This window comes from Loxodonta africana, chromosome 3, assembly GCF_030014295.1.
Source record: "Loxodonta africana isolate mLoxAfr1 chromosome 3, mLoxAfr1.hap2, whole genome shotgun sequence".
Taxonomy (NCBI): domain Eukaryota; kingdom Metazoa; phylum Chordata; class Mammalia; order Proboscidea; family Elephantidae; genus Loxodonta; species Loxodonta africana.
Genome location: NC_087344.1, coordinates 35350722 through 35376067, shown reverse-complemented (window position 1 = coordinate 35376067; position 25346 = coordinate 35350722). Strand labels below are relative to the sequence as shown.

The window sequence follows — 25346 nt, the reverse complement described above, 5'->3', positions numbered from 1 at the left end:
TAATTAGTAGGGCATTGTACATTGGTCCTACTTGAAATGCCAGTGGTAATGTGAAATGTATCTTTTAGGAAATTCCCTTAGAAATTCTTTCAGTTAGAAAAGGAGTCAGTTGTTCAGAGTGGTCTGTGCACCTTATGCCTAGGACAGCACTGTCGTAGACCTGAGGATGGGCATGTCTCTCCCCTGCTGCCCAGCAAGGGAGCCACCAGCCACATGGGGCCTGGGAATGTGCCTAGTCACTGAGGAACTGGATTTGTTAATTTTACTTCACTTTAATCCATTTATATTTAAGTGGCCCCGTGGCCAGTGCCTCCCCATGGGGCAGCATAGGTCTGGAGACTTAGAGGTGAGCTAAAGACCCCTGAGTTTCTTTCACCTCTGGACCTGATGTAGGCAACAAGAGGACAACTTGAAGACAGGCGTTTTCAGTCACAAACGTAAGAGAATATGCTGAAATCACCAGCAAGCAATGAACAGAAAAATCCATTCTTGTTTTGTTTTTTAATTGTGGTAAAAACATGTCTAAAAAAACATTTGCCAATTCAACAATTCAACTCTTTTTTTAAATAGCTTTTTTTTTTTTTTTTTCCGCACTATAACCAGTACTAGTTACTGTCGAGTCAGTTCTGACTCATGGCAACCCCATGTGTGTCAGAGTAGAACTATACCCCATAGGGTTTCCAGTGGGTGATTTTTCAGAAGTAGATCTCCAGGCCTTCCGAGGAGCCTCTAGGTGGACTCGAACCTCTAAACCTTTGGTCAGCAGCCAAGTGCATTAACTGTTTGATCCACCCAGGGACATATGTATAAATGTATGTGTGGTGTGTGTGTTTGATCCCACTGGGATCAAGTATATATGCATGTTCGTTGTAATGCTTTTTTCTACTTTTCTGCTTATTTCACATTTTTCATAATAAAAAGCACTCCCTCTAAAAAAGAAGGAGCGAGCCAGCCCTCTGTAAAGCTGCAGCACCCCCTGCAGTGAGCTCACCACCCACTTCGTCACCTGGGGGTCATGGTGCTTCAACTCAAGGCCACTAAAGCCCTGCAGAGCGGCACTGCCGTTTGCTTGGCCAGGACGGCCCATGGTGCCCAGTGGGGCTGATGTGGGTGAGGCTGGGGCCACAGCGTCTGCCCTCTGACACACCATCTATTGTTGCAGTGTCGCCAGCACCGTGAAGCATGCTCTGTCCATTTGGCTCAGTATTATCGTTTTTGGCAACAAGATCACCAGCCTGTCAGCCATTGGCACTGGCCTGGTGACGATCGGCGTCCTGCTCTACAACAAGGCCAAGCAGCACCAGCAGGAGGCCATGCGGAGCCTGGCAGCTATCCCTGGCCGAGCCCCGGAGGAGGATGCTGAGCCTCTGCTGCCATCGGATCCCCATTCACACCACTGAGCCCAGGAGCCCCTCCACTGCCCAGCTCCCACAGCATCAGCACCTCCCCTCCGTGCCAAAGGTGGACCCCTGATGCCGGACCCCCATTGGTCACTCCTGCTCCCTTGGTCAGGCGCAGGGATGCCTACCTCCCAGGTCACCGTCAGAGTGCTGGAGACTAGGAAGTGTGCAGGTGGGCACCACCTGCTGCTGGCCTGGTTTCAGTCAGGATCCCTCAGCACGTGGGGTTCCAGGTGTCCGCTTCCTGGGCAGGCCCAGAGCCCAGCCTCCCTGTGCTCCTCACCAAGTGATGTGAAAACAGCCTCTGCCTGAGCACTGGGCGGGTGTCTGGACCCTGCAGCTCCATTGCTGGATCACATCTGGCTCCAGTAAGGCCAGGCTCAAATCCCTTCTCTGGACAACCAGTTCGGTCACCTGTGAAGCTGGGCTGGGTCTAAGTGCCAATGTGAGTTGCACACCTGGTGCCAGCAGAGAGAACTCCGCTGCCCCTGCCGGCCACTGAAGCTGCAACCTGACCCTCACCATCTGGGGACACCGGACCTGGTCAGCCTTCGAGGGTGCTGCCCCAAGTGCAGAACCATGTCAGAGAAGGGGTGGGGCATCTGGGGCCACAGCAACAAGTGCCCCCCCCAGCTAAGGGCAGGGTGTTTGGTACCTGGCTCCTCACCCTCCTACCCTCTCCCTGACCCTGTCACCATCTCATCCCTTTACCCTCAAAGCTGCAGTATCCTGCGGTCCGTTAAGAAGACAGCTTATTCCTAGGGACTGGTAAAATCACTTCTCTGAGGTTAAGAAGGGAAGGTGCACGCCACGACACCCCCCCACCCAGTGTCAACCTGTGCTGTCCTAAGCTGTCTGTGTCCCCGAGCATCCTGCCCCTGGACTGTGGCCGCGGCTCCCAGGCTGGAGCTTTCCACCTGGGGATTGAGGACAAACATCTTCAGTATTTACGGGCAGGAGATGCTGACCACCCTCCCCTGTCCCCTGGATTCTCCTGGGTTCTGAGTGTCACACAGAGCAGGCCATGGGGTGGGCTCCCTGGGGCATGTCTGTCTTCACTTGGTGCTGCTGGTAGCTGCATGCCTCGAGGTTCTTAATCTCATCGATGCACCTCGTGAAGAGTCTGCCGTGAGAGCTGACGAGCAGGAGAGCATTTGGCAGAGTGCTGAGTGTTAACTGTTCCTTGAACTGCATTTAAAATGATGCTGTGGTTTTTAAAAAAGGGAGGGCACACACAGCTGGTTTCCGGAAGACATGGTGCACGTTTGGTTAAAGGATCAGGTGGAGCTGGCTCCTCCATAAGATCGAAGCGCACCTGGCCACCAGGAGAGCTGAGCCAGGTCTGTGGCTGTCGCTGTCCCAGACACGCACGCGCAATGCTCAAGGCGCCTGAGGAGTGAATGGGTGGCCAACCACACCAGGTGTCTGGGCAGCGGGCTGTACGAGAAGGATTTCACCTCTTTGCTTTGCTCTCCATCTTGCATCCTGGCAGAATTTCTGATTGGGGCACAGTCCATCACCCTAAGCTCTGGGGGCTTGTCAGATGCAGCACAGCCCAGGAGCCAGACTCAGTGGGTGTGGAGCAGGGATGCCAATTAGGATGGTACAGGCTAACAAAGAATTCACGGCACCAGCCAGCCCCACTTCTCCCTGCTATTCCGTCTTGGGCTCCCATAATTGTTTTGCCACTTTCCACCTGGCTTCTCACCTGGAAAATGTAAAGCAAGAAAATAGCCCCTCCTGGAGATCCAATGTCTCAGAAACAAAGAGCAATAATTCCATCTCAATGAGTTCCACCCACTTGGAAAGTTTGTCTCGGTGACTAATCAAAGCCAGGCCCTGCGTGTATACAGCAGTCTAAGCGCATGAGCTGTCCTTTCTGAACAGCTGACCCACCCCACCCCACTGTGTGTACACAGCAGTCTAAGAGAGCGAGCCATCCTTTCTGCACAGCTGACCCCTGTGTGCAGGGACCTGTGTGTCTGCTCACCGGTGCCCAACTGGCTTCAGCTGTGAGAGCGTTTTCTCATTCCCTTCATCTTTTTGCTTTTCTCGAAAACAGAACTAAATTTATCAAAAGTGGCTGGGTGGCAGGCTGTCCCAGAGTGGCCAAATGGAGCGGAAGACCCGCCTCCTTGGGGCTCCTGCCTCCCCAGCCAGGGGCCTGGCCACCACCTCCCTGGAGAACATGGCTGCCCAGCCAGCTGCTGACCACTGTGGTATGGCAGAGATGGGAGAGCCATCTGTGGTTGCCCTGTGGTAGGTCTGCACGTTGGCCTTCTCAAAGACTGTCATTTGAGTGTGACCAGACACTCAGGCCCTGGTTTCTGAGTATTTTCAAGATTCCAAGTCCTGTGTCCCCTGTATGAATTCCTGCCTCCTCTCTGCCATTGCAATTTGCTCTTGACTACTAATCTAAAGGTTGGCAGCTCAAATACCCCGCCCCCTGGCTGCGCTGAGGAAGAAAGCTCTGGCGATCTGCTTCCATAAATATTAGAACCCAGAAAGCCCTACGGAGCTCAGCTCTACTCTGTAACACACGGGGTTGCCATGAGTCGTGGCGGAATCAACTCAGCAGCAGTGGGTTTGGTTTTTGGTCTCTGCCACCTCCACCAGCAGCTTGCGGCCTGTTTCAGTTTTCCAAATGTGTGGACCAGAAAGCAAAGGAGGATTCTCCTAAATGGTTAGCAATGGGGCAAAGACCTGCAAAGCTGCTTTGGAGACCACTCCTTCTGAGTAGACAGTAGAGTCTATGCCAGGCCAGCACGCTCTCTTGCTCCCGACATGCACCCTGTCCTCCTCAATCCTGTCCGTCCTGCACGTCCCTAGTATCAGTTTCCGGCATCCACTTCTCAAGACTTTTCCAGAACAGCCCTGTACCTTGAGTTGGGAGCTGGAAGGCTGCAGCCCGGTGTGGCCATTTGTCTAATGACTGTACAGAGACAATGTGTTTATTATTTACTCTGCCTAGTGATTTTTATAGAATAGTATGTTCTTTTTGTTGAACCGTTGGAGATGTCCTGTGTAAACACTGACACTGGGTGTCGTCACTCATGCTGGGTTAACTCTTGGATCCGTGGTTATTGTCTGTGCCTCTGTAAAGAAACAAAACACTTGAGCCAAACCTTCTGTGTCAAATCATCCGCTGACTTACATTGACGCTTCAAGATGTACAGATTTCTAATGTTTGACAATATTTCTACTACTGAGTGGCATTAAAAGCTTTCCTTGGAAATTCCTGTCATTGTAATTTCATGCATATCAGCATTAAAATAACCTGCCTGGGAAGCTGAGGCTACTTTTGCACAATCCAAAATGTATCTGTAATTTGAGAAAGATAAACATGGTATCTCAGAAACGGTAATGAAAAAATTAAAGCACTGTACAAGAAATATGAACTAAAGCTGTTCTTTGCATCTGACGTTTAGTTTTCCCAGAACCAATGGGTTTTGCTTCCTGCTGTGACACTTTCGTTGGCCTGGTCATTTAGACAGGTCAGTAGGGGGAGAAGCAGCATAACACAGCTTTTTAAATCTATCCACATGGTGTGCTTTTAAGGTCCAGAAGTATTTTCATTTTTTCCCTGGGTTGGAAAAAGTGAACAAGGATATGCTCAGATGTAGGAATAATTTCCTTCCCTTTAGCCTTTGACCAACATTGCACTAAGGGCTTTTTTCTTTCGGAAAATACATACCGGCCCTGCTTGCCTCTTCATTTTTTTAATTTATAAATAAGAACATCCAGGAGGAGTCTGGCAATTTCTCTCTGTCCTAGCTGAGAAGCCAAGAGGGAATCTGGGGGGTCGTGATGACTGTGGGTCTGCCACTCAACTGAGTTCAGAGTGTAGAAACCTTCAACTGTGCAGTCGCTGAAGGATGTCCTGGGGGCTCTGATTCTGAGTTCATTGCCACTGGGTCCTTGCCCTGACATCCAAACTCAGAAACTCTTCTAATGGACAAAGTCTTGTTTTTTGGTTGGTTTGCTCTGTTTTGTTCCGCTTTCATTGGAGGGAAAGTGGCATGCAGCTGATTTGCTCTCTCTAGACTTGGCAAACCTGTGAGCTGAGGTGTCTGCGCCTGCACGAAGATCCTCTCGTTGAGGAGAACTGGAGCCTGGTGATTTTCCCACTTGGAGAAACTTGAAGATTTTATCACTAATTGCCTTCGTCAGAGCCAAATTATATTTGCTTCACACCAGGCAAAACTGTGGAGAAGTCAAAGTACATCACATAGAAATGTTGATAGTGTTTTATATGTCACCTGCTTCAGTGTTTATATAACTACATTAGTGCTTTCTAGAAAGTGGTTGTGTTCAGTAATGTAGCAAGCCACTGTTAATTCTGTTGTGGTAATAAATGGATACTGTGTCCTTGATCCTGTGGATACCTTCTGCTATTTTTATCTAAATAAGCAGCCATGGTAGCAACTGTCTAAGACTCTCATTCTGCAAAAGTAAACTAAATGTGAAATACGTCCGTCTGTCTTTGGCTTTCTTCATTGGGTAACCGTCATGCATTTGTGCTACATAATTGATCCAAGTTGGCTTCTTGTTACCTTCGACCAGTTTCCAGCATGAATGGAGGAAAAAAGGAAGCTTTCCCAAGTTACCAAGAACTCAGGAAGCAAAATCAGAGCCTGAATATACAAAGTAAACATTTCATTTTGGGAGAAAAACAAATTCTAAGCAGCCGTTCATGTCCACTGCATCTACCACGGGCCCTTTTTGTCTCCGGTTCAATTTGTCACAATCTCCTGCATTCTCCCTTTCAGACTGGTTGATACAGATGAATGTTCATCTGCCACAGTTTCTTCCCTGGAATTCAAGATGTTGAATTGTTAGTTTTCTGTTACTATTTAAAACATAAAACATTCACAGAAAAATTTGAGATACCAAAGGGGAATTTTTCATTGTGTTAAAGAATTTAGTTTTGGAAAGATTCATGAATCGGGCAGCATGGCCTCAGGGAAACCAGGAAGCGCTCCCCCAAACAAAAGCGAGCCAGAATTTTATATAAACAAAAAGGCAGAGAAAATGCCAAGACGGAACATTTTTTAAAATATGTTTTGATATACCATCATGTCATGCAGACAGCAACATGTACAAAGCACATCTTCTCTATTCAAAAGGGTCTGTGTAATGCCTCAGCTAAAAAGACATCTGAGTACTCCACTGCTTAGAGTGGATTCTGATTCATAGCGATCGTATAGGGCAGAGTAGAACTGCCCCATAGGGTTTCCAAGCCCATCTCTTTCTCCTGGACACCAGCTGGTAGGTTAGAACAGACAAACCACTGACCTTTTGGTTAGGAGCCAACCTCTTAACTACTGGGCCACCAAGGGACCCTTCTAAGCAAGTAGGCTAGTCAAACTATCTGTAAGCAAACGTGTGCATACAAATGAGGTCAAAGAAGACAGGAATTTCAAAACTAGCCTTTAAGGTAAGATCTTTCAGACTTTCTAACTCCAGCAAATCTGGAGCACAAAGTACATATTTGACAGTTGTATCAGTCTACCTGGAGGTTCTGATTCCGTAGGTTTGAAGTGGGGCCTTCGGAGTTGTTAGGTGCCATCGAGTCGGTTCCAACTCACAGCAACCCCATGTACCACAGAATGAAACACTGGCCCATCCTGCATCCTGCTACAATTGTTATGCTTGAGCCCATTGTTGCAGCCACTGGGTCAATCCATCTCATTAAGGGTCTTCCTCTTTTCCGTTGACCCTGTACTTTACCAAGCATAATGTCCTTCTCTAGGGACTGATCCCTCCTGACAACATGTCCAAAGTATGTAAGACACAGTCTCACCATCCTTGCTTCTAACGAGCATTCTGGTTGTACTTCTTTCGAGACAGATTTGTTCATTCTTTTGGCAGTCCATGGTATATTCAATATTCTTCGCCAATGCCACAACTCAAAGGCATCAATTCTTCTTCTGTCTTCCTTGTTCATTGTCCAGCTTTCACATGCATATGAGGCAAATGAAAATATCATCGCTTGGGTCAGGTGAACCTTAGTCTTCAAGGTGATTATCTTTGCTTTTCAACACTTTAAAGAGGTCCTTTGCAGCAGACTTGCCCAATGCAATATATCTTTTGACTTCTTGACTGCTGCTTCCATGGGTGTTGACTGTGGATCCAAGTAAAATGAAATCCTTGACAACCTCAGTCTTTTCTCCATTTGTCATGATGTTGTTTATTGGTCCGGTTGTGAAGATTTTTGTTTTCTTTATCTTGAGGTGTAATCCATACTGAAGGCTTTGGTCTTTGATCTTCATCAGTAAGTGCTTCAAGTCCTCCTCACTTTCAGCAAGCAAGATTGTGTCAGCTGCATAAAGCAGGTTGTTAATGAGTCTTCTTCCAATCCTGATGTGCCGTTCTTCATATAGTCCAGCTTCTCAAATTATTTGTTCAGCATATAGATTGAATAGGTATGGTGAAAGGATACAATCTTGATGCACACCTTTCCTGACTCTAACACGCAGTATTCCCTTGTTCTGTTCAAACAAGTGCCTCTTGATCTATGTACAGGTTCCACATGAGCACAATTAACTGTTCTGGAATTCCCATTTTTTGAAAATGTTATCCATAATTTGTTATGATCCACACAGTTGAATGCCTTTGCATAGTCAATAAAACACAGGCAAACATCCTTCTGGTATTCTCTGCTTTCAGCCAGGATCCATCTGACGACAGCAACGATATCCTTGGTTCCACCCACATCCTCTTCTGAATCTTCCTGAATTTCTGGCAGTTCCTTTTCAATATACTGCTGCAGCTGCTTTTGAATGATCTTCAGCAAAATTTTGCTTGTGTGTGATATTAATAATATTGTTTGATAATTTCCACATTCAGTTGGATCACTTTTATTGGGAATAGGCATAAATACGGATCTCTTCTAGTCAGCTGGCCAGGTAGCTATCTTCCAAATTGCTTGGCATAGTGAGTGAGCACTTCCAGCGCTGCATCCATCTGTTGAAACATGTCAGTTGATACTCCATAAATTCCTGGAGCCTTGTTTTTCGCCAATGCCTTCAGTGCAGCTTGGACTTCTTCCTTCAGTACCATCAGTTCCTGATCATATGCTACTTCATGAAACAGTGTTCTATGGAGAAAATATTAAATAACGCAGGAAGTATCAAAAGAAGATGGAAAGAATACACAGAGTCATTATACCAAAAAGAATTGGTGGATGTTCAACTATTTCAAGAGGAAGCATATGATCAGAACCCATGGTACTGAAGGAAAAAGTCCAAGCTGCACTTGCACTGAAATTTTTGGGAGTTAAGGTCATTAAAAACCATCTGGGTGAATTTGAGTAGTAGCCAGTTTGGGGAACACTGCCTCAGTGTAAATTTTAAAATCACGTTGCAAAAGCTCTACCTGCCCTGTTTTTGAGTAACGCAGAGCCAGAGCGCGGCTATAGTAGGCAAGGCTTATTATCCTCCTTTCTGGTCGCACAGTGGTTAAGAGTTCAGCTGCTAGGCAGTTCAAATCCACCAGCGGCTCCTTGGAAACCCTATGGTGTAGTTCCACTCTGTCCTGTAGGGTCGCTAAGAGTGGGAATCCACTCGATGGCAATACTTTTCCTTTTTTTTTAAATCTGAACATGTGCGGTTAAGCTGCGGCTTCGGAGGTCTTTCCACAGCAGCCAACTTGCTGCCACAAGACAGGAGGTCCCCCTGTGCACCGACGCGGCGGGACAGAGCTCCGCGGGCGGAAGCGCGGCCTACAGCCGAGAGAACACAAGTCTGGATCCTGGCCCGCGAGCCTCTGGGGCAGAAAGCTGCCGGGATAGCGGGGCGGAGCTCAACCCGGCGGGAATCGCTCGGCCCCGGCACCCGAGCCCTGGCGTCACCATCCCGCGCCGTCGCAGAAAGTGACGTACAGGGCGCGCTGGGCACCGTTCTCGGATCTAGCACAGGCGGTGGCTCTGCCCTTGCGCGTCATCAGCCCGCGCCGACGCGGCATGTGACGACACTCCTGGCGCGCGCCGGGCGTTGTTTCTTCTCAGGTTCTCCGACCGGCGGCGGCAGCGGCGGCGCAGGGGTGTGTAGAGGCGGGGCGGACCGGACGTGGGAGCGCGGCCGACGCACCTCGAGGTTTCGGGTCCGGGCGGGGCTCGGACGGGCTGGGGGGCCGGTGGCGCGTGATAATCTCGCTCCCTAGTCCCGTCTTCCCCCGCGCGGGGCTTGGGGCTAAGGAGGCGGAGGGCCCAGGGGTTCCTCGGCACCATCTCTTGCCTGGCCGAAGTTCAGATTTGTGTGGCTGATCTTAAGGGCCTAGGAGCCCCGCGGTTGGGAAAAGTGGCTTTACTGGGGAGCACACCCTCTCTCGGAGCATCTCCCACCCCGAGCCTCTCCATCCTATGGCGGAGGACGCAGCTGTCAAATGATCCAGTGACTTCACTTAGCGGAAGTAGTTCCTCTAATAAATTGTTTTGACAGTTAAAGTAGTACTTAATCAGTGTCGGGTACTGGGTCAAGACTTGAATGTGCATTATCTCATTTAGTCATTGAACAATGCTATTACGTAGGTGCTTATCACCATTTTTCAAAATTTTAAACCGAGATGAAGTAACTTGCCCAAGACCATACAGCAATGACAGAAACGAGAACTGAATCCAAGCAGTCGTTTTTCATTGCTCGCCACTCTTAACTAAGATTCAGACTGAAGCACTCAGAAACGGTCAGTCTTAAATGTTCAGAATCAAGAGAGCATTACAGCATAGCTTGCTGTATCCTAAAGTAGCTTGAATTGTTTTTCTTTTTGCAGTGTTTTAACTCAAATGGGTGATGAAAAGGACTCTTGGAAAGTGAAGACTTTAGATGAAATTCTTCAGGAAAAGAAACGAAGGAAGGAACAAGAGGAGAAAGCAGAGATAAAACGCTTAAAAAATGTAAGCCATGTTTTTTATTTAAGTGATTTTCTTAAAGGAGATTTAATATCTTTGCCCTCATTTTTCCATTAGAACTATGCTCCTTCAGTGAAGTTCTTTTGTACTTCCAAATGTCACAGGTGACCCCAAAGTCTATTCTAAAAATTAACAAAAACAGTCAAATGCCCAGTTTGCATTGAAGATGGATTGATAACACGCTCAGGTTGCATTTAGACAAGGCTATTTATGTGGAGAATAAAGTATTTATTTAAAACCGTTAGTGCAGTTGGATTAATTTTTTCTCATTTTGTTACTAATGTATCCATGATACCGTTTCCAGGTATTTTTAATATAGTAGTATGTGGCCTTGAAATTAATATTTTTTACGTTTATCGGCTGGCATGATAACATCATAAAAGCTTTTTAGTAATTGGATAATAAGTATTGGAAAGAAATACCTCTTTTGGTAAGATTATTCATAAACCACTTTAAAGTGTTTATTGACACTGTGGCTGCAACAGTGGGCTCAAACATAGCAACAATTGTGAGGATGGTGCAGGACCTGGCAGTGTTTCCTTCTCTTGTACGTGGGATCACTATGAGTTGGAACCGACTCTATGGCTTCTAACAGCATGAGTACTATATGATGTAAAGTATGTGGTGTTTAAGATATACTTAAAGGCACAACTCTGGTTCATGTAAGCAACTAACACACTTGGTATAGAGTTTGATGTCCCTTGTCAAATATGCTAGTTTAAAATTTTTCATCTCAGGTTTTGGGTTACAGAAAATTGTGATTTTAACATCATGGGTTTTGAATGAAAGTTTTTTATGTTTGTATAAAATTAGTCCATTCAAAAAGTATGTGAAATTTTTTTAAATGTTGGCAAGGCTTGGCAGATCATCATTTAAAGTAAGGTTATCTATGAGGAAAATGACTGGCTTTCTCTTTGCTTCTTAGTCTGATGACCGGGATTCCAAACGGGATTCCCTTGAGGAGGGGGAGCTGAGAGATCACCGCATGGAGATAACAATAAGGAACTCGCCTTATAGAAGAGAGGACTCTATGGAAGACAGGTAAGAGAAGGCCGCGTGTTGGAAACATGCTTTGTTGATGAGACACATTGGGAATCTCTCTGTGTATTTGTTGGCCTGGCTGGCCTTTCAGAGTGTGACTTTGAAGAACTTCATGGTCGTGAGTTTATGTTTACCTCATGGTTGAAAGTGACTCGTGTGTCAGTAACAATTTGCTGTCTAAAATTCTATGCAAGTAAACTGGAGTGGAATCCGGAAAGATATCCAGAGCAAGGCTGTTTAGCAGAAACGTTTACACTATAGTTTCTGCCTTTTGACGTTTCTTCTTTTGCTGTGATATCTCCTAATTTCTTTCCTTCTTATATTCCTTCATCAAATAATTAAGAATAACAGCCAGAAATTAAGGCCAAATACCTGCCCCCAAAAGCCTAAGGTGTGAGTTCTCCCAAGATTTTGACCATATAGAATCAGTCGAAGATATTGTTAAATGACCTTTTGAGACCATTAAGGTTGATGAAAATTTCAGGGCCTTTTTAAAACAGCTTTTTTTTGTGATGTAATTGACATAAAATAAACCGCATATATTTAGAAAGTACAGCTTGATACATTTTTACTACCCACGTCACAGTCACCACAGTCAAAGTAATGAGCACATCCACCACCCTCAAAAGTCTCCTCACAGTGGCAAGTTTATTCTGTATGTCACGCTGGTTTCCCACTTGGACTTTTCATTGGAATCTGTATTTAAAATACAGTTTTGGCCTACGTTTCAGAATGACCATAATTTTCAGAATGATGATTCAGCTCCCCTTTATTCATATCACGAACCCTACATTTTTTTGGGTTCAGGAAACTCCATAACGTGCTAATGCTCCTTAGGCGTAATTACTTTCCCCAGCATGATGTCATACTATTTTATTATTTCAGGGGCGAGGAAGATGACTCTTTGGCTATCAAACCGCCCCAGCAAATGTCCCGGAAAGAAAAAGCTCATCACAGGAAAGACGAAAAGAGAAAAGAGAAACGTAGGCATCGTAGTCATTCAGCAGAAGGGGGTACAGACGTATTTGTTTTCTCTTATATCATATTCAAGTGTGGTTCGTTTCCAGCTTCGTAATCTACTGCCTTCTCTAGAGCATAGTTGAAAGAGAAGAGACAACAAAAATTTAAGTGAAAACGTAAACTTACTATAGATTATTTTGAATAGCTATTTCATTTTCCTTCTGGTGGTGTGTTTTCCCTCCCTTATGTTGTTTTGGGTTGGTTTGTTTACACATAAAACCTATCTTAATTCAGTATGTATAGGGAAAAAACACTTCCTTCGATGCTAAATTGCTTTAACTGAAAAACACCAAGTCAAAATAGTAGGTTTGGTTTGACTAGAGCCTTTGGCTCATAACACTGTCATGAGCTCCTTAGGAGTGCTGGAACTGGGGAAGCTGGACCCAGGGCCTGATGTAAATCTCATCGTTATAAATACAGTTGATTGATTAACATGGCTTTATAACATTGACGTAGAAGCCCACTAAAAGAAGCAGAGCTTCATTCTGTATTCTCTATAAATGGTGATTTTTTAAAATCATAAAGCTAATGTGTTCTGATCCGTTGTATTAGGCTGTCTTTGTTTTGTTTTTAATTTCATGTAAAATCATGTTTGTTTTTCTAAGCCATTAAATATTCTTTTTCTTCTTGAGTCTATATATATATTCAAATTAAATATTTGGACGTGAAGTTTCTTTTTGTGACACTTGTTATTTCTCATTAGGGAAGCACGCTAGAGTGAAAGAAAAAGAAAGAGAACACGAACGTCGGAAACGACATCGAGAAGAACAGGATAAAGCTCGCCGGGAATGGGAGAGACAAAAGAGGAGGGAGATGGCAAGAGAACATTCCAGGAGAGAGAGGTAAGAGGAGTTGGTTGTGAACCTTTAATCAAGCACTCGTTTAGGATCTCATTAGAGCAATGAAAGCTGATCAAGTCGACACACAAACAAGAACTTGGCCGCGTGAGGCAGATTTGTTGCAGACGTGGTATGTGAGCATGGAGTTAATAGCACAATAAACATTGGGTATTGTTAGCCAAGAGAATTGTCCTGAAGGAAGTGAGTTTTTGCTGCGTTTTGGAAGACAGAAATGGGTGTGAGAAGATAATGAACCCGAAAGCTGTGTGTTGGCTTCCTCCAGATGGAGGCTTGTGGGGTAGGAGAGGTAAATCAGGAACGAGGCTATTAGCAGAGTCCCAATTCAGTGCCAGAAACCTAGCCTCAGTGGAGATTGAGCTTCAAGAGAGGGTCAGGAGGAAGAGGCTGGAGTCCTGAGGTAGGAATTTGTGTGAGGAAGTGAAGGTTTAGGTTAGACTTGTAATGCTGGAGATGGGAAGGAAAATAGAGTCAGGAGAAATGCTCTTCCTAGACCGATTAGCTGACTATAGGTAAGGAGGAAGTTGTAACCATCTCTGCATTTAGGGCATCAGGATGGTGAGGGAGGAAATACCCTTTGGGGGAAGGTGAGTTCATCCCGTGTGTGCATTAGTGTGTTGTGTGTGAATCATAGTCAAGAACAGATCATCTTGGGGACAGTCATCCAAATGAACATTCTGACAAAGAGTTGATCTGTGGTCATTCATCATTTATCCATCAGCAAGTCTACATTGGGCACCGGCTCTGATCCAGCTCTGATCTAGGTGGTCTCAGCCAGAAGAGCAGAAAAAACAGCAATAGACTCTAGTTCTCTCAAACAAAATATGAAAAATAAGAAAAGATGTCCCAAAGCCCTTAACAACTGGTACAGCCCACAGAGCTGAAGAGGGAGCCTATCTCATTAGGCAGTTACCGGGGAAGCTGGGTCACCAGCTCTGGGAGGTCAGTTCCCAGGGGAGCTGGGATACCAGGCCTCAAGGGTTCAGTTACCAAGGGAGCTGGGTCACTGGTTTGGGCATTAGTCTCCATGTGCCTCTGTGTAAGCTTGGATTCCCAGGAGAGAGCATCCATTTAACCTCCCATGAATCAGGTCTTTGCCCCAAATCCATCTGTGGCCCAGGAAAAGGGTGCCATAGCCCCAGTGTAAGTCCTGGGCCACTTCTGTGTATTGAGGTCCTTTCTAGAAAAAGCTTGACAGTCGGTCTGCTTAGGGCCTCCCACTGGGATACGACGAATCTGACTTAGAGGGAGGATATTGCCGACCATTCTTAGCAACCAGGGCTGGACAGTCTGGGCACGTCAAGAAAGTGTGTCAGAGGAGTGTGTTCTCATTGGTGCAGGGGGTATGGCAGAAACTGAGGCCCAGGAGGTAAAGGTCTGAGATCAATGCAGGGAGAGCAGAGCGTTGGAAGTATTCAGGTTAGCTAGCATGTTAAACATCTGTGATTTGTAACATTAATACCTAAAAACAAGACCAGTTGTGGAATGACACTGAGGAAATCAAACACAAAGAAGCAAAAGGTCATTAAACAGAGAAAGGAAAGAAAAGACCAAAATGGGTGTCAGAAGAAACTTGCTCTTGAACACAGAGTAGCTGAAATAAAAGGAAATGATAAGTGAAACTGCCAAACAGAAGATTTCAAAGAGCTGCTCAAGAGGGCAGAGTAAAGTTTATAATGAAATATGCAAAGACCTGGAGTTAGGCAACCAAAAAGGAAAACACTCAGCATTTCTCAAGCTGAGAGAACTAAAGAAAAAATTCAAGCCTCGAGTTGGAATATTGAAGGATTCTGTGAGCAAAAAATTGAATAACACAGGAAGCGTCAAAGAAGATGGAGGGAATACACAGAGCCACTGTACCAAAAAAATTAGTTGACATTCAACCATTTCAGGAGGTATAGCATGTGATCAAAAACAATGGTACTGAAGGAAGAAGTCTAAGCTGTACTGAAGGCATTGGCAAAAGACAAGTCTTCAGGAATTGACAGAATACCAATTGAGATGTTTTAACAAATGGAGGCAATGCTGGAAGCGCTCACTTGTCTATGCAGAGAAATTTGGAAGACAGCTACCTAGCCAACCGACTGGAAGAGATCCATATTTGTGCCCATTCCAAAGAAAAGTGATCCAATGGAATGCAGAGATCACACGCAAGTGAAATTATGCTGAAGATAAGTCAAAAAACAGTTGCAGCAGTACATCAACAGGGAACTGCCAGAAATTCAAGCCGGATTCAGAAGAGGGTGTGGAACGAGGGATTATCGTTGCTGATGTCAGATGAAGCCTGGCTGAAAGCAGAGAATACCAGAAAAATGCTTACCTGTGTTTTATTGACCATGCAAAGGCATTCGACTGTGTGAATCATAACAAATTATGGATAACATTGCGAAGAACGGGAATTCCAGAACACTTAATTGTGCTCATGAGGAACCTGTACATAGACCAAGAGGCAGTCATTCGAAGAGTACAAGAGAATACTGCAGGTCTTGAAATCAGGAAAGGCGTGTGTCAGGCCCATATCCTTTTACTATACGTATTCAGTCTGTATGCTGTATGCTGAGCAAATGATCCGAGAAGCTAGACTATGTGAAGACGAATGCAACATCAGGACTGGCAGAAGACTCACTAACCTGCGAGATGTAGTTGACACCGTTGCTTGCTGAAAGTGGAGAGGACCTGAAGCATTTACTGATGAAGATCAAAGACTACAGACTTCAATATGGATTACACCTTAACGTAAAACAAAAATCCTCACCACTGGCCCAGTAAGCCACATCATGATAAATGGAGAAAAGATTAAAGTTGTCAAGGATTTACTTTTACTTGAATCCACAATCAACACCTATGGAAGCAACAGTCGAGAAATCAGATGATGTATCGGATTAGGCAGATCTGTTGCAGAAGACCTCTTTACAGTGTTAAGAAGCAATGATGTCATGTTGAGGCCTAAGGTGTGCCTGACCCAAGCCATGGTATTTATGCATGCAAAAGCTAGACAGAGAGAATAAGGAAGACCGAAGACTTGATGTCTTTGAATTATAGTATTGGCAAAGAATGTTGGATATACCCTGGCCTGCCAGAAGAATGGATAAATCTGTCTTAGAAGGAAGACAACTAGAATGTTCCTTGGAAGCAGTCTACCCAGAACGTCCAGGGATGGGAAGGCATCAGGCACGGCCTCGGGGACGAGTCGGTGGTTCCCCACCCGCCTTTCCCAGACAGACGTCCGCTTCTTTCGTAGCTCATGCGAGTCTGTCTCCTGACAAGTTTGGATTTACGTCAGCTTCTCATGCACACCTAGGGACTGCCAGACAGCAGTGTTGTGGGAGCAGTGGCTTTCCAGTTTCTTGGGGGACTCACGGGAACTGTGCTCTGTAGGTGTGTGGTTCTGTGTCTTCTGCTCTGAAAAGCCTCTTGTGGCATTTCATAAATGAGACCCAGAGTGCTGGGGGGAGGAGTCATCTTTCTGGTGCTTGTGCTGTAGGGACCGTCTGGAGCAACTGGAGCGGAAGCGGGAGCGGGAGCGGAAGCTGCGGGAGCAGCAGAAGGAGCAGAGGGAACAGAAGGAGCGCGAAAGGCGGGCTGAGGAGCGACGCAAAGAGCGGGAGGCACGCAGGGAAGGTAGGCGATGGGGCACACTGCCAGGGCCCGGGCAGTGGGGTGCACTGCAGGGGCCGGGGCCAGTGGCAGCGAGGGTTCCCACAGAAACAGCTTACCTCTCTGGCCTCTGGGCCTACGTTAGCCAGTGCACAGGTAAGATGCACACAATGCCCACGAGGTGGTGCGATTGATGACGGGGTGGGGCCCTGCCTGAGGCCACAAGGGTCCATGGGTCCCATCGCAGTCCGCAGAGTCAGGCAGTCCACTTGTGTTGCTGCCCATGTTGGCTGGCATATGTCCTGGAGGTGGGTTTTTAGCACCCACAGTTGCCTTCCCCCTCCCTGTCTGACCAATGGGAATCAGTCTGGAGGCCCGCTTAATCCTCAGGGCAACTTATGGCCTCTGGGCTTCCTGGCCTCCCACCAAGTGTTGTAGGCACCATGTACACACTGCGGGCATTTCTGTCATCAGAAGGTGGGGGTGATGAGAGGAGGAAAGAGGGTGCTGCAGCGTACCCCTTGATCTGTTCTGTGGTTACCAGTGTCTGCACATCACCGCACCATGCGGGAGGAGTATGGTGAGAAGGTGAAAGCCAGCCACTGGAGCCGCAGCCCACTCCGGCCACCGCGGGACAGGTTCGAGCTGGGCGACGGCCGGAAGCCAGGTGAGGTGGCGGGCCTGCTTCAGGCCCACGTGCAGGGGTCTCCATGCACAGACCACTGTAGCCTGTGGTCACATAAGCCATCATGGAATGCGGGCCGAGGCCCTGCTGTTCTTTTTCAGGATGAGATAGTGTGCTCGTTAGAGCGCTTCCGTGCTGTGACAGGAGCAGTTAGCATTTATGTGTAACAAAGCTGTTCATGTAAATCTTGCCCGAAAAGTTGATTACTGGTCCTTTTAGGAGCGGCTCCTTCGGTTCTGTGTATGGGGATGAGCTGTTGTTCGCACACGCCGAAGTTAGTCATTGTGTGAGACGCACCGCCTGATTTTTGGGTGCTGTTATCTTGTTAAGGAGCTCTGATGGCACAGTGGTTAAAGTGTTGGGCTGCTAACCAAAAGGTCGGCAGTTCAGACACCTCAGCCACGCCACAGGAAAAAGATGGGGCAGTCTGCTTCCATAAAGGTTTACAGCTTTGGAGACCCTGTGGGGCCACTATGAGTCAAAATCGACTTGATGGCAGTGGGTTTGGTTTGGTTTTTGTTATCTTGTTTATTTAAAGACATTTCTCCCAACTCGTCTTCAATGGTCTGTTTCACAGTAAAGGAAGAGAAAATGGAAGAAAGAGACCCCCTGTCCGACTTGCAAGATGTCAGTGACAGTGAGAGGAAGACCAGCTCAGCAGAGTCATCCTCAGGTAGCTGTACACTGGGCCACACACCTGGCCTGGGCCTCGCCTGCCTCTGTGAGAGCCAGGCCAGTGGGCTCACCTCGAGACTGTGTCCTACCTCTAGCGGAGTCGGGGTCCGGCTCAGAGGAGGAGGAGGAAGAAGAGGAGGAGGAGGGGAGCAGCAGTGAGGAGTCGGAGGAGGAGGAGGAGGAGGAAGAGGAAGAGGAGGAGGAAGAAGAAGAGGAGACGGGGAGCAATTCCGAGGATGCTTCCGAACAGTCAGCTGGTGAGGAGAACATGGGCACAAACTTTAAACTTTAATCATAAAGCACGGAATATTATAGATAGAACACATAGTATAGAAAAGCAGCGTGAAGTCTTTTAAAGCATTTTTAAATTGAGGGTGCCTTGCTACCTGGGACTCCACGAGATCCCAACTCGATTATTGAGATGCTTCTTGCTTTCCATCAGCTTAGCTGACCCTCATTCTGCCCGTCGAGGGGTCTGGCGCGTGCCACAGCGCGACGCTGGCTCCGGTCACCTGGGTGGACACCTGCTTTCTCTTGCAGAAGAAGTGAGCGAAGAGGAGATGAGTGATGACGATGAGCGAGAGAACGAAAACCATGTCCTCGTGGGTAAGCCCCTGCCCCTGCAGATGGCCCCTGTCTCCTCATGTGTCCCTAAGTGCAGGGGTGCAGTTTTCCTGGGCGGGGCCTCAGTAGCACCCTGGGTTTTTTCCACGTTCAGGATCTTCCCCAGAGTGGGGAGAGGGTCTTGGCACATCATACTTATTCCTGGTTCTATAACTGGGTGTCCTTTGAAGTTCCAGAGTCACGATTTGATCGCGATTCCGGGGAGAGTGAGGAAGGGGAGGAAGAAGGGGGCGAGGGGACCCCACAGAGCAGCGCCCTCACCGAAGGAGACTGCGTGCCCGACTCCCCCGCCCTGTCGCCAATCGAGCTCAAGCAGGAGCTGCCCAAGTACCTGCCCGCCCTGCAGGTCAGCCCCTTCCACCCTGAGCGCATGGCACAGTCCCTGTGTGCCGAGGAGGGTGCTGCAGAGGGTGCACTGCAGAGCGGGCACGAGTCATACCTGTGTCCTGGGCAGCTGTCCCCAGTCAGTGTACCTGCCCCTCAGAGTGTTTGAGTTGCCTAGCTCAGCCAGGCCTGCACTGGTTGACTGTGCCCCAAGGTGTGGAAAGGCATGGGGGGGATGCACAGAGAATGAGGTAACCCTGGGTCTTCACACGGAGGTGTCAGTATGGAGGGACTTTGCTTCGTCGTATCTATAATAAAGTAGCCCGTGCTCACAGAAGGAAATACAGAAAGGAGAAAGTTGCTTCTGGTGCCGCTCTCACCTCACCCTGGCCCACCCCAAAGACACACCCAGCGGTTTTGCTACGCTGCTTTGTGTAGGCACAATGAGTGGGCAGGGGGGCGAGGCCATAGACCTGAGGAAGTAGGCGACCCTGACCCAGCTTAGGGGTTCTGGCCCAGCTTGGGGGTCCTGGCCCCGCCCGGGTATCCTGGTCCAATCTGGAGGGCTCTGACACAGCCCTCGAGTCTGAGGAGAGGGCATCCCTAACGCAGCATAGGGGTCCTGGCCCAGCCTGGGGTCCTGGCCTAGCTTGGGGGTCCTCACCCAGCCCAGGAATCCTGGTCCAGTCCACAGGGCTCTGACACAGCCCACAAGTCTGAGGAGAGGGCATCTCTGACCCAGCCTGGGGGTCCTGGCCCAGCTCTCACATCCTTGCACCCCCCAGGGCTGCCGGAGTGTGGAGGAGTTCCAGTGCCTAAACAGGATCGAAGAGGGCACATACGGGGTGGTCTACAGAGCAAAGGACAAAAAAACAGGTGGGTAGAGCCCATGGTGGTCCCACAAAGGGGAGGGTCAGGGACTGGGGTGCAGAGAGCCTGGCCGTTCTCTGGCTGAGAGGCCAGGTGGGTGGGCAGTGTGCTGTGGAATGGAACACGCCCTTCACACGGTGGGAGAGCCAGTCTGAGATGTCCTGGTATATTTCTGCATATTCTAGAACAAGCCGTGCCCATCTGCTGGCTCTCAGAAGAGGGTGCATGGACAGGCAGAGGTGCCAGGAAGTGGGGGTCACCTGTGTAAGGACATGGGAGACCCAGGGCTGCTGGTGAGAGTAGGTAGCTTGGATTGCCCTGAGTTAGATGTCCCCTTTGTGACACTAGGCATCCCCACATGTCCCCGTGCACTCTATCCTGCATCAGTCTCAGTGAGTCAGCCAGTGGAGCAGTGTCTACACAGAGTTGCACCTGATGCAGCCTTCTCCACACTTGCAGCTGTTTCTTCTGGAAGTCCAGGGCAAGTGGTGCCTTTGAGACACTGAGGTTCGTCAGCCTCCTCAGGGTGAACGAGAAACCCTCCTCAGCCCTTTGGGGAAAAGGTGTAGGGACATATGCCTTGTGTTTTTTTGTGTGTGTGTGGAATTTTCTTCTCAGTGCCTAGGCCATGTTTGGGCTCACAGTTAGCTAAAGGTGCTCTCTCACTGCGGAGTAACAAAGGCTTCATAAGCAAAACATAAAATCCTGTTTCAGTTCGCTGATATTCTTAACGTGATTTTATAAGAGTGTTTTTTTAGTTCTTGTTTTTAAACTGTTTTCACTACAGATGAAATTGTGGCTCTGAAACGGCTGAAAATGGAAAAGGAAAAGGAGGGATTTCCCATCACGTCGCTAAGAGAAATCAACACCATCCTCAAGGCCCAGCACCCCAACATCGTCACTGTCAGAGTAAGGCTCCGCCCACTCCCTGTCCCCATCCACCCTGCTTAGGCCTGACACCTGACACTTCTTGTCATCCCATATGGTGGGCCCACGTCCCCCAGGGTCTAGGGGCACGTGGCCCAAGTGTTTCCTTAGACACTCTTGTCAGAGTGGGAATAGTGGAGTCCTCACTGTTCTGTAGTGTGTGCTTCCAGATGTCATTTCTGCAGAGGCAGGGGCCCCACACCCCTCTGCAGGGCCCCCGCATGTGCATCCTCACCCACACCCTTGACGTTTTCTAGGAGATTGTTGTGGGAAGCAACATGGACAAGATCTACATCGTGATGAACTATGTAGAGCACGATCTGAAAAGCCTGATGGAGACCATGAAGCAGCCTTTCCTGCCAGGTGCTGCCAAGGCCCTACGGGGGCCATGCTGGGGACTGGTTGATACAGCCACAGCTGTGGGAGGGAGACGTGCTGTGGCACAGACACAAGTTGTTATGTTGTGAGGGTGACACAGCGAACTCTTCTCGTGTCACCGCAATCCCTAGTCTGGGTGTCGGCAGCCGGGGTGGGCAAGGGAGGTGGGATCCCTCGGTCTCTGAGTGGGTGCACTCACAGTCCTTGAAATCTGACTCCAGGGAGAGCCCTGGCCTGCTGGGTGCCTAAAGCGTTGAGCTCTCATGCTCTGGGCAGATGTCCCAGGGACCAGTCCTTGTAGCTCACCTCTCCTTGTCATGGGGGAGGGGAGGTGTGTGACCCACCTGTTTTCCCAGGGGAAGTGAAGACCCTGATGATCCAGCTGCTGCGGGGGGTGAGGCACTTGCATGACAACTGGATTCTGCACCGTGACCTCAAGACGTCCAACCTGCTTCTGAGCCACGCCGGTGTCCTCAAGGTGGACTTGCCCCGACCCTGTCCTCCGCCTCTACCCCACACCACCTCCACCCCACCACCTCATCCCCATACTACCTCCCCTACACCACCTCCCCCACACCACCACTTACCCCACACCACATCTACCCCACTACCTCCTCCCCATACCACCTCCCCCACACCACCTCCACCCTACCACTTGCACCCCACCACCTCCTCCCCCTCATCACCTCCACCCCATCACCTCCCTCTCATCACCTCCACCCCATCACCTCCTTCCCACCACCTCCCCCACATCACCTCCCCACACCTCCTCGCCCATATCACCTTTTCCCCATGTTATCTCCACCCTGACACCACATTCTCTGCCACACCACCTCTTCCGCCACATCACCTCCACCCCTACATCACCATCTCTGCATACCACCTCCACCCTCACATCACCTTCACCCTCACATCACCTCCATCCCCACACCACCTCCTCCCCCACACCACCTCCATCCCTATATCACCTCCTCCCCCACACCACCTCCATCCCCACACCATCTCCACCCCATCACCTCCACCCCCACATCACCTCCTCCCCACACCTCCCCAACACCATCTCCACCCCTGCCACCTTCACCTCCTGCCCCTACCATGACCCCCCACCATCATTGCTCCCATCTCCCACCTCCACCCTCCCTGCTGTTACCCCTTCCCCCCACCCCCCACCATGATGCCACAGGGCCCTGCCATAGCTTATCCCGTGGCCTTTCCAGGTGGGTGACTTTGGGCTGGCGCGTGAGTATGGGTCCCCACTGAAGGCCTACACCCCAGTTGTGGTGACCCTGTGGTACCGTGCTCCAGAGCTACTGCTTGGTGCCAAGGTGAGTGTGCACAGGTGCCTGGAGGGGGATGCAGCCCATAGGGCTGCATGGTGGCCCCGCCCTGAGCCCGGGGAGCTGTCCTGACTCATTTAGCTGGGAACCTTGGCCTTGCAGGAGTACTCCACAGCCATTGACATGTGGTCTGTGGGCTGCATCTTTGGGGAGCTGCTGACTCAGAAGCCCCTTTTCCCTGGCAAGTCGGACATCGACCAGATCAACAAAGTGTTTAAGGTAGGGGGCCACGTGCTGGGGCTGGGTGGGTGTGGCAATCACTGGTGGCTGTTCTGCGGGCTGCTCTCTGACGATCTGACTTGGTGTCAGCCGCCAGGTGGTGGACCCTTCCCTGTAGTGCACCCAGGCTATTCTGAGGCGTCCCTGTCTTCCTAGGACCTGGGAACCCCCAGTGAGAAAATCTGGCCTGGCTACAGTGACCTCCCTGCAGTCAAGAAGATGACGTTCACAGAGTACCCCTACAATAACCTCCGCAAGCGCTTTGGGGCACTGCTCTCTGACCAGGGCTTTGACCTCATGAACAAGTAAGTATCGCCACTAGAGGGGCCGGCTGCCTCATCTCTGCGGCCGTGGGGCCCAGTGCTGGCCCAGGCCTGCCTGCTACATGTGCCTTTCTAGAACCACCCCTCCCCCAGCACACCCTGCTCTTGGCAGCCGAGTCCCAGGGACCCTGGGCACTCTTTCTCCCCTGGAGGGGGCATCTGGGGCCTTTCCATCATCCTGGCCCCACCTCCACAGCCCAGCCGCCCCCTGCACTGCTGGGACCCAGGTGCCCTGCTCTCCCCAGGTTTCTGACCTACTTCCCCGGGCGGAGGATCAATGCTGAAGATGGCCTCAAGCATGAGTATTTCCGCGAGACCCCCCTCCCCATTGACCCCTCCATGTTCCCCACATGGCCCGCCAAGAGTGAGCAGCAGCGTGTGAAGCGTGGCACCAGCCCACGGCCGCCTGAGGGGGGCCTGGGCTACAGCCAGCTGGTGAGGGGCCCCAGGGAGAGGGGTATCTTCACAGGCAGGGCTGATGGGCCAGAGGGTCTTCAAAGGAAGAGGGCTGTTGGAGGGAGAGGGTCCTCATGGGTGGGGCTGCTGAGGAGGGAGGGAGGGGATCCTCACAGGGAGGGAACTGGGGGGGTTCTCACCAGCAGGGCCAGCTGGGGGGCATGTCCTCAGGGTACACTGACTTACCTCCCCCCCACCCCCCCACCCCAGGGTGATGATGACCTCAAGGAGACCGGCTTCCACCTGACCACCACAAACCAGGGGGCCTCAGCCGCCGGCCCCGGCTTCAGTCTCAAGTTCTGACCTCAGAGCAGGATGTAGCACACGCCCAATGGGTGGGGCCTGGCCAGGCGGGGTGGGGGCACAAGGCTCCCCTGGGCGACACAGTGGTTAGTGCGCTGTCATCGTCCAGATTGCATCCCCAAACCAGAGCTTCAGGGACCTCTGGGGCCAGGAAGCCCGGACTCAGAGCTCCTTGTCGTGTTCTTACTTCATTTTCCACATTTTAATTTTATTTTGGCATGTAAATTTATAGAATTAAATCATATTTTCCTTGTTGTAGAGGGAAAGGCTCTTTTTTCAGGTCGATCAGACTTGTCCTGGGGGTGCCCAGTGTGAAGAAGCTGGGCATTAAGGGGCAAATGTGTACGGCACGTTCTCCCACACACACTTGGACACGTACACACGGCACCCTCATACACGCATGCGAGCACACACGAACGGGCAGCCAAGCTGAGCCCAGGCGGCCAGCCAGTCAGACAGTGGTAGTAATTTGGAGCCAGTGCTGTGGGAGGGTTTTTTCTGGGTGTTAATCTTGCGGGATTCATGTCCTGGGCCTGGCGACCTTCTAGTAGGCATGGAAGCAAGCACTTTCCTGCTTCCTTCTGAGGCCGCCGACCTCAGTGACCCAGGTGGACACCCTGGGATCCCTCCCAGCATTGTCCACGTGGCTGTAAGCCCCTGCCCAGGCCCCACAAGCCACTGTGTTTGCTGTTCTCACACCGGAGTTTTTATACAATAGGATGTTAGTTTTTAAGTGTAGTGAACTATTGAAAAAACTCTGGGGTTTCCTTCTAAACTCTGGAGTATCATTCTGGCCCAGAGCTGAATCTGGTGGGAGGCTCCCTTGCTCTGGCACAGGTGAAGGGACAGGGTGGTTCACACTGGTGGGTCCTTAGCTGTCTGACCTCATTTCCAATGCCGCCTCCCCTGGCTGCCTCAGCAACATCAGGGCCAGGCAGAGGAAAAGGCCTAGAACCCAGGTTGTCAGGAGCTTGGTACAAGAGCTAGAACCCGATTGGGTGAGATGCTGTGGAAGATGCAGGCCAGGGCCCTGGAGGCGAAGGCAACAAGGCAGCCTTTGGCTCCTGCCCAGCCTGCAGTGACTGGTGTGGCTAGACAGGGCACCAGCTTCTGGCAGCGGAAGAGGCTGGGGCCTTCCGCCTCTGCCCAAGCTAGCTGGCACCTAACCATGCAAACCACCCCTCAGCCCTGAGTTCCCACCCCAGGCTGCACCCACTGACCCCCCCCATCAGGAAAGGCTTTGGAGGCCCCGCTGCCCCACCCCTCCTGTCCTCCCAGGCCCTTCATGGCATCTCTTACAGGAAGCCTTGTTTGTCTCATGCACCTCTGAGCAAACCCTGGATGATCAAGGGCTCTGCCCCAGCTCAGCCTGCACCCCGGCAATGCTGCCAGCTCTTGGGCC

General features: G+C 49.8%; 2 protein-coding genes and 1 long non-coding RNA gene across 10 annotated transcripts in view; 2 read left to right on the top strand and 1 right to left on the bottom strand.

The window, feature by feature from the left end:
- Positions 1-4791, top strand: part of SLC35E2B (solute carrier family 35 member E2B) — a 42690-nt gene extending 37899 nt beyond the window's left edge. For all 4 annotated transcript variants that reach the window (XM_064281102.1, XM_003413213.4, XM_023552152.2 and 1 more), the window contains one exon: positions 1163-4791. In XM_064281102.1, coding sequence (XP_064137172.1) covers positions 1163-1363 — 201 coding nt within the window. In that variant the 3' untranslated portion in view covers positions 1364-4791. The remainder of the gene's footprint in view (positions 1-1162) is intronic.
- LOC135230687 (uncharacterized) lies at positions 3055-9391 on the bottom strand. The gene is made up of 2 exons (XR_010321270.1): positions 6913-9391; positions 3055-6212 (listed from the first exon to the last, which is right to left on the bottom strand). It is a non-coding gene; the product is annotated as an uncharacterized LOC135230687 (long non-coding RNA).
- On the top strand, positions 9348-24959 carry CDK11B (cyclin dependent kinase 11B). 5 transcript variants are annotated; one of them, XM_064281092.1, is made up of 20 exons: positions 9348-9443; positions 10170-10293; positions 11234-11349; positions 12235-12362; positions 13073-13211; positions 16711-16847; positions 17368-17490; positions 18086-18181; positions 18279-18440; positions 18724-18789; positions 18978-19153; positions 19917-20007; positions 20789-20910; positions 21186-21291; positions 21663-21784; positions 22524-22631; positions 22746-22862; positions 23019-23167; positions 23431-23620; positions 23852-24955. In XM_064281092.1, the coding sequence occupies exons 2-20, from the start codon at positions 10183-10185 to the stop codon at positions 23942-23944; spliced, it is 2352 nt and encodes a 783-aa protein (XP_064137162.1). In that variant the 5' UTR covers positions 9348-9443; positions 10170-10182; the 3' UTR covers positions 23945-24955. The 5 variants fall into 5 exon arrangements, with proteins under 5 accessions (XP_064137162.1, XP_064137165.1, XP_064137163.1 ...); XM_064281095.1 differs by having other exon boundaries at positions 9400-9503; XM_064281093.1 differs by having other exon boundaries at positions 9407-9496.
- Positions 24960-25346: the final 387 nt, after the last annotated feature.

Coding starts and splice junctions, on each gene's coding strand:
- CDK11B (XM_064281092.1), top strand. CDS start 10,183: ATGGGTGATGAAAAGGACTCTTGGAAAGTGAAGACTTTAGATGAAATT. Junction 20,008..20,788: donor AGCAAAGGACAAAAAAACAG/GTGGGTAGAGCC, acceptor TTTTCACTACAG/ATGAAATTGTGGCTCTGAAA. Junction 20,911..21,185: donor CCAACATCGTCACTGTCAGA/GTAAGGCTCCGC, acceptor GACGTTTTCTAG/GAGATTGTTGTGGGAAGCAA.